The 14,305-nt window shown below is 31.5% G+C and overlaps 1 protein-coding gene across 8 annotated transcripts in view; it reads left to right on the forward strand.

Annotated features, from left to right (window-relative positions):
* USP15 (ubiquitin specific peptidase 15) overlaps nucleotides 1-14,305 on the forward strand; it is a 120,548-nt gene that overhangs the window by 31,867 nt on the left and 74,376 nt on the right. For 7 of the 8 annotated variants that reach the window (XM_036865603.1, XM_036865604.1, XM_036865607.1 and 4 more), the window contains exons 4-5: nucleotides 7,459-7,585; nucleotides 13,787-13,932. In XM_036865603.1, coding sequence (XP_036721498.1) covers nucleotides 7,459-7,585; nucleotides 13,787-13,932 — 273 coding nt within the window. Of the gene's footprint in view, nucleotides 1-6,699; nucleotides 6,768-7,458; nucleotides 7,586-13,786; nucleotides 13,933-14,305 lie in introns of those variants that run through there. The other variant, XM_036865606.1, reaches the window with a different exon arrangement.

A 14,305-nucleotide genomic window follows, 5' to 3' on the forward strand; every position in this document is an offset into this window, starting at 1 on the left:
TAGTCCCCATCTGCATTGTACCAGGGTCTTGGTATTGTACTGGTCTTCGTGGCCAGTGACATATAGCAGAAGTCATGGTAAAGTATATCACTTTCAAGATTAAGTTTTAGGTCAAAAGGATAAACTTACAGTTTTAAAGTAAATAAGTTATGGGGATATATTTGTACAGCATGGTGACTATAGTTAAAAATATATTGCATATTTGAAAATTGCTAAGAGTTCTAGAAGATCTTAAAAGTTCTCATTACAGGAAAAAAAAGTGTAACTATGTAGGGTGATGGATGTTAACTAGACTTACTGTGGTGATCATTTCACCATATATACAAATATTGAATAGTTGTGTTATACACCTGAAACTACTGTAATGTTATATGTCAGTTGTACCTCATTTAAAAAGAAAAGATTAGATTATAAAAGACACCTTGGCTTACATCTTGGGTGCACACACCCTCTTGCTCTCTCTCATTTCTCAGTCTGGGAAATTCAACTGCACATTCAGGCAGCCTATGGAGGGGCTCACATGTTAAGGAATTGAGATCTCTGGCCAATAGAGAGGAATGGAGGCCTGCTAACAGCGATGTGAGTGAGCTTGGAAGTGAATCCTACAGTCTCATTTGAGCTTCCAGATAATTGAAGTCCCAGTCCACAGCTTGACAACAACCTCGTGAGAGACCCCACGCCAGAACAGCCCAGCTAAGCTGCTCCAGATTCTTGACCCTCAGAAACTATGTGAGATAATGTTTGCTTTGTTAAGCTGATAAACTTGGGGTAATTTATTATGCAGTAGTAGGTAGCTAATACTGATTTTGGTTCCTGGAAGTTGCATGCAACCGTAACAAAAACTTGAGATGTGGTGGTGGCTTTGGAACTGGGCAGTGGATATAACCTGTAAGAATTTTAAGAGTATTAATGAAAGCATAAAGTGCCTTGAATAAATTGGTAGTAGAATTTTAGACTTTGAGAAGGCTGCCAGTGAGATCTTAAAGGAAGGTGAGGAAAATCTTATTGGAACCCAGTGATTTTTGTTATAAGGTGGCAGAAAGTTTAACAACGTGTCAATCTGCAGTAAACTGAAAGATAAAAAATATGTTTATGAACTAAACAATCTGCCAAAATGTTGAAAGTACTGCTGGGTTTCTTCTTGTGCTGCCTTTAGTCAGATATGAGAAAAGAGAAGCTAAAGAAAGGACTGTTAAATAAAAAAGAGCCAAGACTTGCTAGTTTTGAAAATTAGCCTCTCCAGATGACAAACAACACTAAAACTAAGAAATATTTCCAAGCAAAGATCAAACTCAAGGTACTGTCAAGAAAGCATGGTCTAAAGTGGAAGCCAAGGTTGTGACTGTAAAATTTCTTTGTTAAGACCTCAGAAACGTTGAAGGTGGTGCCTCACAATACTCTTCAGAAAAAAGGGCCCTTTAAAGGATTTCAGGGTATACTTTATACCACCTTTCAATATGTGGCTTCTAGGAACAGTAGGGCTTCTAAGAAGCTTTAGGGCAATGTCCCTGAGCCTTCTCAGTATAAACCCAAGGTAGAAAGGACTTGGCTAGAGGACATTTGTGGTTGTGACTTTTGCCTACTGGGTTGAACTCCAGTGAGAGCCACTGGAGACGCACAGTGTTTTCAAGAACCACTGCCATCTTGGACTGCAGAGACAGTATAAAATTAAAGAGGCCTTTGCCCTTGCAGACTGCTACAAGCAGGAATCAGACTAAGAATTTACTCAACTGCAAACATGTGCTAACTTTCATGAAAAAAAGGATGACTCAGAAAACAGAAGCAAATGTTATGAAGAGTCATTTTCATGTCAAGGCAAAAGTGAGCCCTAACCAAGGAACTTTCAGTATTTATCTTTTAGTTCACAGGCCTATAGATCAAGAGGAACTATACTCGAGATACTTAAGGAACTATGCCCAAGGATCCTCATCTGTACCTTAGTCAGATATAGATGACAAGTTTCTGAACTTTGAGTTGATGCTGTAATGGGATGAGACTAGTGGGGGCCTTTGTGGGGGGTGGAGTGTATTTTGCATGTTGATGGGAGGGTCTGTGACTTATTGGGTACTAGAGGTTCACTGTGGTAGACAACCTCACAGATGCTCCCAAGTTATCGCCATCTGTTATTCACACTCTTATGTAATCTACATCATACCAGAGTTGGTCTGTGTGACCAGTAAAATATGGCAGAAGTGATAGTATGTTGTTTCTGAGTTTGTAAAAGATACTGGAGTGCTCTCTGGCTCTCTCTTGGATCAGTCACTCTGAGTGAAGCCATATGCCATGCAGGCAGCCTATGGAAAGACTCACATGATGAGGAACTAAAAGTCTCTGCCAACAGCTGGAGAGGAACGGAGGCCTGCCAACAACACTTGAATGAGCTTGGAAGCAGATTTGAACAACATGATTAACCACCATGACCTAATTGACATGCGTTGCACTTAGTGCAGAATACAAAATTTTTTAAGTGAAATTTTTACCAAAATTAACCACATGCTGGGCCATCAAGCAAATTCCAATATATTTCTAATGATAGAAATTATTCAGTGTATTTTCTGTCCTCAGGGGAATTTAGAAGTCTGTAACAGAAAGACAACTAGATCTCTCAGCTACCTAGAAATGGAACAATATACTTCTAAGTAATCCTTAGGTCAAAGAAGATATAAAAAGTAAAATTAGACATATTTTGAACTGAATAATAATGATACATCATAAAAGAATGACTAAAGTCATTCTTAGAAGGAACTTTATAGCTTAAATGTAAATACTGGAAAAGAAGACTGTTCTCAAGAAGAGAAGAAAAGGAAATTAAGCCTAATCAAGAAATAATAATATGAAGTAGACATTAATAAAATAGAAAAAAAATTTTGCATTAAATGAACAAAGTTGACTCATTATAAAGAACACTGAAATAGATCAGTAAAATAAAGATGAGTCCTGGCAAGACTGATCAAGAATAAAAGGAAAATAAGCCCAAATCACCTATATTAGGAATGAAAAAGGGGACATCATAGCAGAGTCTAAAGACTTTTTTAAAAGATTAATTTTGAATAATTTTATGTAATTTAAAAATTTAGGTGAAGTGGACAGATTTCTAGAAAAATACAACAGTGTTGAAATAAGAAATAGAAAATCTCAATTGCCCTGTCTGAATAAAGAAATTAAATCATTAAATAAAAATCTTTTCACAAAGAAAACTGTAGCTCCAGAAGGCATCACCAGTAAATATTCAACCAAATATTTAATAACACAATACCAAGTAATTTAATTACACATTATTAGCAAGCCAAACCCAGCAGTATGCAAAAAGGGAGTTAGAAAATGGCCAGGCTGGATTGTTTTCAAATGCAATTTTGATTTTACTTTGAAAATCACTTATAATTTTCGTATTATCTGAGTAAAGTAGAAAAACCGTCTCAGTAGATGCAGAAAAAGCATTTGATAAAACTCAGTATCTATGTATGATTTTTTTAAGAAAAGCTAGAAATAGAAACCTATTTCAGACATACTTATTGGTAAAATATTCAAAGCTCTTCCTCTCCGATCAGGGACAAGACAAGGATAACTATATTAGAGGTCTTACTTAGCCAGTGTGGTAATGGGGAAAAGAACTCAAAGAATAAGGATTGAAAATAAAGAAATAAAATTGTAATGTTCTAGAAGACGTGATTTTATATGCTGAAAATTCCAAAAGTTGTACTAACAAACCATTAAAATCAATAATTCAGTTTCACAGGGTGGTTGGATATAAGGTAAATATAGAAAAACCAATTATTTATCAGCAACAAATAAAGTTGAATTTTTAAATAATGTTTACAACAGATCGAAGTATGTAGAAATACACCTTACAAAATTACTTCTCTACAGTGAAAATTATGAAACATTACTGATCAAAATTAAAGAAGACCTAATGAGTTAATGGTCAGGGGGTCACCAAACTTTTTCTGTAAAAAGCCAGATAGCAAATATTTTCAGCTTTGTGGGCCAAAATGGTCACTGTGGAACTACTCATCTCTGCTGTTTTGGGTGCAAAAACAGCCATAGGTGACAGTAAATGAATGGGAATAACAGTGTTCCAATAAAATGTTATTTACAAAAATAGATGATGAGCGAGATTTAGCCTATGGATCATAGTTAGCCCACTCCTGATCTAGGTGCTGGTTAATTAATGTCTACCAACATCATAAAAAGAGGGGCAACTAGATATTATTTGCATCTTGTTTAGAATATATCTCACAATCCCTATGATGTAGTCTTACTAAAAATTGCAAGAATAAAAAGATTGATGGTGAACTTTTCAGTTAAAAGACACTTGAGACTTATCAGTCATTTGCAGTGTATAGGCTTTATTTGGATCTACATTAAAAATGATTTTAATTTTAATTAATTTAATTTTAATGTAATGAATATTCGATATTAAGGGATTACTTTTAATATTTTAAGTGTGATAATGTTTTTATGGTTATGTTTGAGTCCTTGTTTCTGAAGAAATATATCTTGAAATATTTGTATAGAATATCACAAGTAGGATTTGTTTGTTATACGTTAACACCTGTGATTTCATAGTTGTGTTATACTTCTCTACTAGTCTCTCTTGTCTTTAACCACTGAGTGTTCTCACCCTGATTCCAGGGACTGGGTCTAATTCACTTGTGTACTTCTAGCACTAAGCATAGATGCTCAGTAAGTGCTGCCAAAGTGAATGTAGCTAACTCCTCAAAAATAGTAAATGTATCTATTAGGCCCAGTGTTATCAAATTGTTTTAAAGTACTAGATTTCTTTAGAAATTACTTTCTGTTTCCAAGGGGGGAGAAGTCATATGCCGATATAAAGAGTAGACTACGTTAGGTTTATCAGGTATATTTCATAGCTTTAGTCAAAATGCTCTCTAATATTCACATCAAAATGAACAAATGGAAATTATATTTATTTTAATTTAGCATAAACTTATACTTCCCTAACTAACTTAGTAAAAAAACTTGACCTTCATTGTGGCCATGAATTAATAGAATCCAAGCACAGATTTCAACAACATTATAATTCACTTAGGAAAAAAAACACTTTAGCTGTCACCTCTAATTCTGAAACATAACTGTTATTTCTGAATATTCACCTTCCTGTCTTATTTCAAATGTATATCTTAATGGTTATAATAACTAGGTAAATCTTTGTATCCTGTTTTTTCTAAGCCTGTTTCTTCCTGTTACAGTCTTAATAGCCATCATTTTAAATGATTATTTTCAACACAAACATTTTTAATGAAGGTAGGATACTTTATATAAACAAATATAAAGGAGATGCTATATATGAACAAGTAATATACATATGATTATGACACTAATACATAAATATGCTAATTATTTTTCTCTGCTGTGATGCTGTTGTATTCAAGCTTTAATCATTCATACAGTGTGGTTCTTTCAAATAAAAGTTGTTTGAGGACAAACTCATATCTTCCTTAAAAGAACTGCTTTTTAATACACTACTTTTGGAAACAGTAAAATATCTTATAAATACAGTAGTAGTATTCTGAGTAATGTTAATGAGGGTTTTAGCAATGTAAGATACTGTTGGACAAAAGAAGAAAAATGAGAAATATTCTGAATCCCAATGAAGAGTGGTTTTTGAAATCTTGATTTTTTTTAAATTTTATTTTATTGGAGTATAGTTGATTTACAGTGTTGTGTTAGTTTTGGGTGTACATTAAAGTGATTCAGTTATACCTATACATATATCCATTCTTTTTTAGATTCTTTTCTCGTATAGGTTATCACAGAATATTGAGTAGAGTGCCCTTGTTTTAGGTCCTTGTTGGTTATCTGTCTTACATACAATAGTGAAATAGTGGACTGATGTTTTGTTTTCATTGTTGACAGTGAGTTACTGACAGTTAAATCACCAGATTCTTTCCAGGAAAATATCTATTAGTTTTATGAAGATTCTCATTTTTTAAAAAACTATGCTTACTTAGAAAATATATACGTCAATATAAATCATAATGAGGGATTTTCTTATTTTTTGTTATTTTATCCTGTTTCTTTATCCCATTACCCGCTGTATTGTTAGTCATTCCCCCCCCACCCACCCCCCAGCCAATAAAATGAGGCCTGTAGTTACCTCAGTTTTGGCAACCTACCTATGATTAGTAACTAACTTGATATAATATTATTTTAGGATTCTTACTCACATATTGAGTCCCAGAGCAGAAATTTCTGATTAATAAGAATATTTGATTCCTAGCTTTACAGCTTCAGGTAATCTTAGAAATGATGTAATATCCTTTGCTTCCTTCGTAACTTCAAATAAGCATAAAGCAAAATCCTTCAAATAAAGTATAAAACAAGTTTAATTAGTTCAGGGTTAAACAGTTGTATATTAGTTTGTAAAATGGGTTAAGTTAATTAACAGGGGAAGTGCTTGCTGTTGCTTGTTTTAGAAATGTGAATGTAACAAGTATAATTAGGAGAATATATGTGACAAAAGTATCATAAAAATTAGCATTGGATTGGATATTTTAAATACTAGACAAACTACATTTGAACTTTTTGAGCTAAAACAATTCCCTGCAAGTGAAAGACAAATTGTGAGTCCCTTATTGAATTGATGCAAAGTGTGTGAATACAACAGTCATTTGGAGCCTCCCTTTTGCCATATTTGTCTAATGTATCACATATCAGGCCGATTACTATTTTCAGAAACAGTGTTCATGGCTGAAATCCTACAGTTAACCTTTAGAAGATCAAAAGGAAATATACTTGTTAATAAGGTGACCCTAATATATACATATTTTCTCTTTTTCTGCCTTATTGCTTGCATGTTTAGCAGCTTTTTTTTTTTTTCTTCATTTGTTGCATAGAATTACTGAGTATGCATTTAAAGGTCAAACAAAGTCATCTTAGGATGGAAAACTAACATATCAGTTACAGGGCATAGCTGAATATTTTGGCAACAGTAATTTGTAGTTATTGTTTTAAAATATTTATTTTAACGTACAGAGTGATATTATAGCTGTTGCTAACAGAAATTGTATAAAACTTACAATTTTTAAAGGTTTTCTGCTTGAGATCAAGTACTAAAAGCTAAAAGTATGTCTATATCTTTAATCAGAGCTGTATTTACACTTTGCATTCACTTTCTCATCATAAATACTAAATGTATTCATTATTTATAGTATACCAAATTATCTTCATAGAGTAGTAGAATGCCTTTCTAAACTGTCTGTTAATGTTTGTGTCATGATTATTCATATTCTGTTAAATATTAAAATTTCCAAAAATGTTCCTTTCTTTTTCAGCTATCCAATATCTATTATTTTATACTGATGGGTTTTAATAGTTACTAGTTTTTCACTGGAGATCTGTAGTTTTTTTCTAAAGCCTCTTTAGAGAAATGTATTGTTATTCAAAACAGTGAAATATATCAAGCTATAGCTGATACCAATTTGTTTTGTTTTTTAGGTGGTTGAACAGGGTATGTTTGTAAAGCACTGCAAAGTAGAAGTATATCTCACAGAATTGAAGCTCTGTGAAAATGGAAACATGAACAATGTTGTAACTCGAAGATTTAGCAAAGCTGACACAATAGGTAATGCAAGATCCTGTTTCTTTGTTAAACCATTACTATTAGAAATTTATTTAAAATTCTATTTGTTATATGCTACTAAGATGATAACCATTTTAAGGGTTTATCCTTAGACATTACAGATTTCCAAGCATCATACAGTCTGTCTTAGCTTAGAGTTGAATTATTTATCATTTCTAGGTCTACTTTACATTATTAAATGAGTTTAATATTTGTGCCATTTTACTTTTTTTAAAAAATCAAATAATTGTTTTAATTTAGCATTTGAAAATACATATCATGTTTGTAACATGACTATAAATTGAAGTAGAACTTTAAATAAAAACTTGCTTAGGTAAAACTTTGTCAGGTAATGTAATATATATATCAATAATAATAATAATTTACCATTCTTAGCATGGAAAATGACCATTTATTTTCTTTTTTCTCACAGTTTATTCTTTGGACTCTATAAATACAAAATTAAGTAGCTACTTACAGCAGCGGGCTTAGCATTAATATGACTCATTGATTTTTTTTTTTAAATAATGAGTAGGTTACAGAATTATATATCAAATATAAGTGTCCCTAACTCCTTCTCTGTATTTATATATCTTTATATATTTACATATCTACACATATAAATGTATATTAAAATACATGTAAATTTATAATTCTGTTTAAAAGCCACATGTTAATTTAAGATCAAGAATGTATTGAATAACAAAATAAAACTCATAGATTCAGAGAACAAATTGGTGGCTGCCAGATGGGAGGGGCTTGGGGGTTGGGTGAAATTGGGTGAAGGGGATTAAGAGGTATAAAATTCCAGTAAGTCATGAGGATATAATGTACAGCATGGTGACTACAGTCAATAATATTGAATTGCAAATTTGAAAGTTGCTAAGAAAGTAAATCTTGAAAGTTCTCATCACAAGGAAAAAGTTTTTCTAACTTTGTATGGTGACAGATGGTCACTTATTGTGATCACTTAGTGATGTATACAAATGTTGAACCATTCTGTCATACACCTAAAACTAATATAATGTTGTATGTCAATTATACTTCAATTTAAAAAAAGAATATATTGAATAAAATGTTTTTTAAATAAATGATCATGCATTTAATAACAGAATTGCAGTACTTTTTGATAAGACACAACTCAAAATAAAAATTATAAAAAGTTGTTATTTTCAAATAAAGTTTTTGGAACAGAAGATTAATGGCAATAACATTGATCTTGTTGGAAAGTGTAAATGGACACTGGAGAAAGACATAACACTTAATGTAGAACTTAGAAAGAAAGAAAGATTAGAAAATTTATGAATTATAGCACCGTATAGCTTTTCTTGTTGGAACCAGTCATTAAGTACACTTTATTAAAAGTAAATAAAAATATTTCTGAATTTCTTAAGTACATTTGACTTTCACCACATAGCCATTTCACTGCAGGAAAATACTTTTAACTCATAATTTTCATGAAATAGTACCATTCTTCAGTTCCTAATGCTTGGTTAATCCTAATGTTTTTGCCAAACATTATGTATGGATTTTTTATTTTCCCTCTCTTTATTTACCTAGAACATTTGTAAGTTGAGATGCAGTTTCAATAAACTCACACAGTCATCTTTCTAAAATGAATGCTTAAAATGTTAGGAACTCCATATAAATGTCATTTTATTACATTATTATGGATAAAGTACTTAACTCTTGCAGTTCTAGATTTTGGGAACATATTCAAGAAAGTAAAACATTTCTATATCCTAAGAACTGAAAGTTTTAAATGTATAAAATTACATTAATCATATTAAAATGTACACAGTAAGAATCTTTAAGAATCTGTAAGTCTGTCCAACAAAGATGACCTATTAAAATTAATTCAGAGACTAACTTCTGAAATGTTCAGCCAATTAGAATATAAATAAGCTACCTCTTAAATGCTTGATGTAGATAATGTTTTCTAGTTATTTTAAAGTTTGGTATTTTCTAGTTAAAGTTTGGTATTAAACTTTTGGTATGAAAGTTTCTTTGTTTCTTACCTCATTTTTATAGGAAAATTATATATATATATATAAATTATATGAGACAATAAGAAACTTATTTTAGAACATTAGTTCACTGAAAAATATTTTAAAACTCATTATATGAAGATCTAAGGTTTAATTTCTGAACTCAAAACAAGCATTTTGGAGTTTTTACATTAAGTACTAGGTAATAATTATCAAGGAGATAATTTGTAAAGAATCTCTGCTTCAAAAAGTTTATGATTTACATAGATGTTAATTAGCATAGTTTAAATTTACTAATACTTTAAAATGCTACATACATTGGCTATATGCCTTAAAATTGTATATGAATAAATTTTTTCATATACCTAACATTTCTTATTAGAACAGTTTTTTCAAACTGTGTTGTCTATACTTTCGTGGTCATTAAACAGTTTGTGGAGTAAAGAGAATGGAATGGAAAATATCAGAATAGAAAATATCAACATATATGTGTATAGTGGGTCACAATTCCTTACTGTAGTTTTAAAAGTTTGAAAATGTATATTAGAGCAAGTTTGCTTTCTAAGCAAAAATTTTTGCAAAAATTAATCAAGTCAGGAATTTTAGAAACTTCATGGTTATGGTTATAATAGTTAGCAGTTATTGAATACTTACTATGCTTTAGGCACTTTCCAGGAAATTCCTTATTTAAACCTCAACATTACTGTACCCTCATCTTAAAGATGATAAATCCTAGGCTAAGAAAGGTTAAGTAACCTACATAGGTTCACCCTGGTACCAAGTGATAGAGCCAGTATTTTAACTCCTTAACCCGGCCTCTTATACCAGAGTCTCACTTCTTATTTTGCTGCCTTATACAATCTGTGCAAATGTTAATTGGGTTGATTTTGTGTTTCTTTAGGAAGTGAGTTTTGAAACAAAGAATTTGATAAGAAAGGAAATACGAAATGTATATTTTTCCCTTTGTGTTTTTTCAATCTTGATTAAAAAGGATCAAAATAGCTATGTACATGAAATATAGTATACAAATTCTGTAAACGGAATTAAGAAATATAAGCACCTGTTTTCTGTTTTTACCAAATTAATAAAAAGTTCCATTTTCAGCTAGTAATGCCTACATTGATTTATAATAAAAATGATAGTAGCCATAGGTAGGCTCTAAATAATTTACCATGTTCAGAGCCAAAATAGTTTGCCATTTTAATATTTTTCTCCCTAAATTGATATATTTGGGTATTGAACATGTATCAGTAAGAAAGATAAAACTTGTTTTTATTTTTTCTTTACAGATACCACTGAAAAATAATTTTATTATAAAATTTGAAAAATGCTTTATGTTTATAAAATTTATTAATAGACTGCTTAACTTTCTTATTAAATGTTCCTACTAGAAATGTTTGTCACAATAATTTTATTTCTATTATCTGTGTTAATATTTTTTTATCTCTTTATGCTTTTCATTAACTGCCTAATAGAGTCGATTAATACACGGAAAAATATGCACATGTTCTCAATACCTTGACATTCTCAACTCCAGTGATCTTGATCTGCATCCAGCCTCAACCACCAGTTCCCATAGATATACCCTAGGCTGTCATTATCTACAGCTGCACTTGCCAAATTTCAGTTTAAGCAAACTGCTTTCTGGCTACCACTTCCTCTGCTCCCGTCCTCTCTTGAACCCACTACATCAGACCAACCACTTCCTTGGTTCTGCTTCTGTGATGGTCTCTAATTACTTCTACATTGATACATCCAGTGGCCGAAGTCTTCCATTTCTTAACATGCCAGCAAAAATTAACATACTTATTCACTTTTCCATCTAGAAATATTTTCTCTTCACATGGCTGCCAGGGCACAAGTTCTCACTGGCTGCGTCTTCTCAGAGTCCTTTGTAAGATCCTCTTCATATTTCTGACCTCAGAACATCAGTGTGATATGCTCAGTCCTTGGATCTTCTTTCTTTTCCTTGATGATTTCCTCTAGTCCCCTGGCTTTAAATACTTTCTGTATATTGATGTCTTATATCTCCTACCCAAAGTCTCCCTTAATTCCAGTTTCAACCATTCCACATGTGTCTGATGAGAATCTAAAGATAACATATATGAAACTAAACTCTCTCCCTTCCCCATAAAACCTACTACTCTGTCATTTTTCCTCATCTGAGTAATCATCACTTGCACTCTTCTAATTGCTCAGGCCAGAACGCTTGGTATCATTCTGATTCTCTTGTATTTCTCACCCTGCATATAATTTAGCAACATATCTTCTAAGCAGTGCCTTCAGAATCTATTCCCAGTCTGACCACTTAACATTGCTTCCACTGTTACCACCTTGGTTTGGATTTCTGTAGTAGCCTAGTCTCTCACCCTTGACATCCTGCAGTTTGTTTTCACTAGCAGCAAAAGTGAACATTTAAAGTGTCAATTGGATCATACCACTTCTCTGCTCAAAACTCCTAAATGACTTCCCTTCTTAATCAGATAAAATAGGATACTTTCATAACTGCCTCAGTTCTATATGATCCTACATGAGTACCTTTATGGTCTTATTTCCACCTTGCTCATTCCACTTCAGCCACAGTGGTGCACCGTTCTGTTCCAAAACATGCCAAATACATTCCCATCTCAGGGCCTTTGCATTACCCTTTTCAAAACTCAATAAAGGGGGCATTTCCATATGTGTTGGTATATATTATGTATATAAATATGTATGTATTAATAGAAAAAAATGCCTGGAAGAAGAAGTATCAAAATGTTAACAGTGGTTATCTCTAGGTGGACATTTTATTTGTACTTGTATTTTCTGAATTTTTGCAATGAGCAAGATTTATTTCTTCAATCAGGAAAGAAGTATTCATTTTTATAGAAAGACTAAAATGACCTCCCTTCCTTGGCTTCTTCCTCTGTCGTCCTTCCTACGTTATTTTCTGTTTCTTGATCTGGGTAGTGCTTACACGGGGGTATCCACCATGGAAATTTATCATTATATACTGATGATTTGTGCATTTTTCCGTATACATTTACACTTCAATAAAAAACAAAAATTAAATACGCCAAAATAGAAAGCAGTACTTACAGCATATTTATATTTATTTAATGTAATTTTTTAAATGTTCTGGCTAGTTTGCATTAAGTTTTGAAATACACTATAGTATTTACTACTTATTTAATGCCTTAATCAAACTGTCATTGACTATAAGACTATTAAAGAACATTAGCTGCTAAGTAGAACATAAACAGTGTTATTGGACTAAGTTTAATTATGTAGGATAGGTGTGGGTTTTTATATTTTTTAAGAGAACATGTATTTTTAGGTTTAGTGTTTTACAAATAATATTTTGTCCAAAATTAATCAAGTATTCTAAAATTTAGAAGTATTTTATATTTCTTTATATGTCATAAAATATATTAAGTGTAATTTTCTTGAGTCTAAGTTAGGTAAGTTATTGACCAGAATTTGATAGATATAGTAGTATTTTCTAATATCTCTTTCTAATGTTTAAGTACTTTAAAAGATTCATCTAAATATGGTACCGAAACTTAATTACTCTCAAACATGTAGACACTCCTATATCTTATTTTACAGCAGATTAAGCTGCTCCAGTTTTTTAAAAAAAAGACTTCTTCCGTTCAGATAATTGGCTTAGAAATAAAGAAAATGTATGGCTTTACCTTGGAAACAAGAAATTTTGACCAATTCAGACCTCTCTTCAAAGAAGGCACTTTTCTTTGTGTCCCTATATTCTATTTAATTTTAGTTAGCTATTTAAACTGTAAATTGTATTCAACTTAATATAAATTATTCTTAAATTGGTTATAACTTAAAATATTTTTTATCTGTGGCATCTCTGAATCATACTTTAATTTCTAACTCCAACATATCATTAGAAAATATATTGACTTTATAATGTGTAAAAAGTTAAAGTTCATCCTGTATAACATAAATTATATTTTAGTGTTATATGGTTGAACTCTTACCTTTTGAGGTCTTAATTTCCCAAAGTAATCATCTGAGTTATAATTACCATTTTGTTCCTAAAAAGTATACCTGGTCTTAAAATTTTTCTTTATTGTTTTTATGTATTTCCTACATATTTGTTCATCTATTCTTGCTATTATATCAGTAATTTAATTTAGGATTTTTATGCTAGTGAGCACTTAACTCTCTGTGGTATATTTTTAAATATTTACGTATCTTTCCTCCTTAAATCTAGATACAATTGAAAAGGAAATAAGAAAAATCTTCAATATTCCAGATGAAAAGGAGACCAGATTGTGGAACAAATACATGAGTAATACATTTGAACCACTGAATAAACCAGACAGCACCATTCAGGATGCTGGTTTATACCAAGGACAGGTATTTTTTAGCAATACTGTTTATTTTAAGCATACTATACATGAAGTTTTTGGGAGTCACAAACTTTATGGCTATCCTGACAATCTATAATGCGTTCTACTGTTTCTGGTTTCCTCTTTCTAACTCATCTCTTCTCTATCCCTGCTGGTCACTAATTATAACTTCTGCTTCTCTCCTTGAGCTTGAGAATAACCTACTTTTTAAAAAGAAATTATTTTCCATCGAAAAATAGCTAATATAATAAGGGGTCAGCAAACTTTTTGTAAAGGATCAAATAATAAGTATTTTTGGCTCAGCGGTCTGTAAGGTCTCTATCACGACTACAACTTTGCCATTATAGTAGCAAGAAAGTAGCCATAAACAATATGTAAAA

The sequence above is a fragment of the Balaenoptera musculus genome, chromosome 10 (assembly GCF_009873245.2).
Source record: "Balaenoptera musculus isolate JJ_BM4_2016_0621 chromosome 10, mBalMus1.pri.v3, whole genome shotgun sequence".
Lineage (NCBI taxonomy): Eukaryota > Metazoa > Chordata > Mammalia > Artiodactyla > Balaenopteridae > Balaenoptera > Balaenoptera musculus.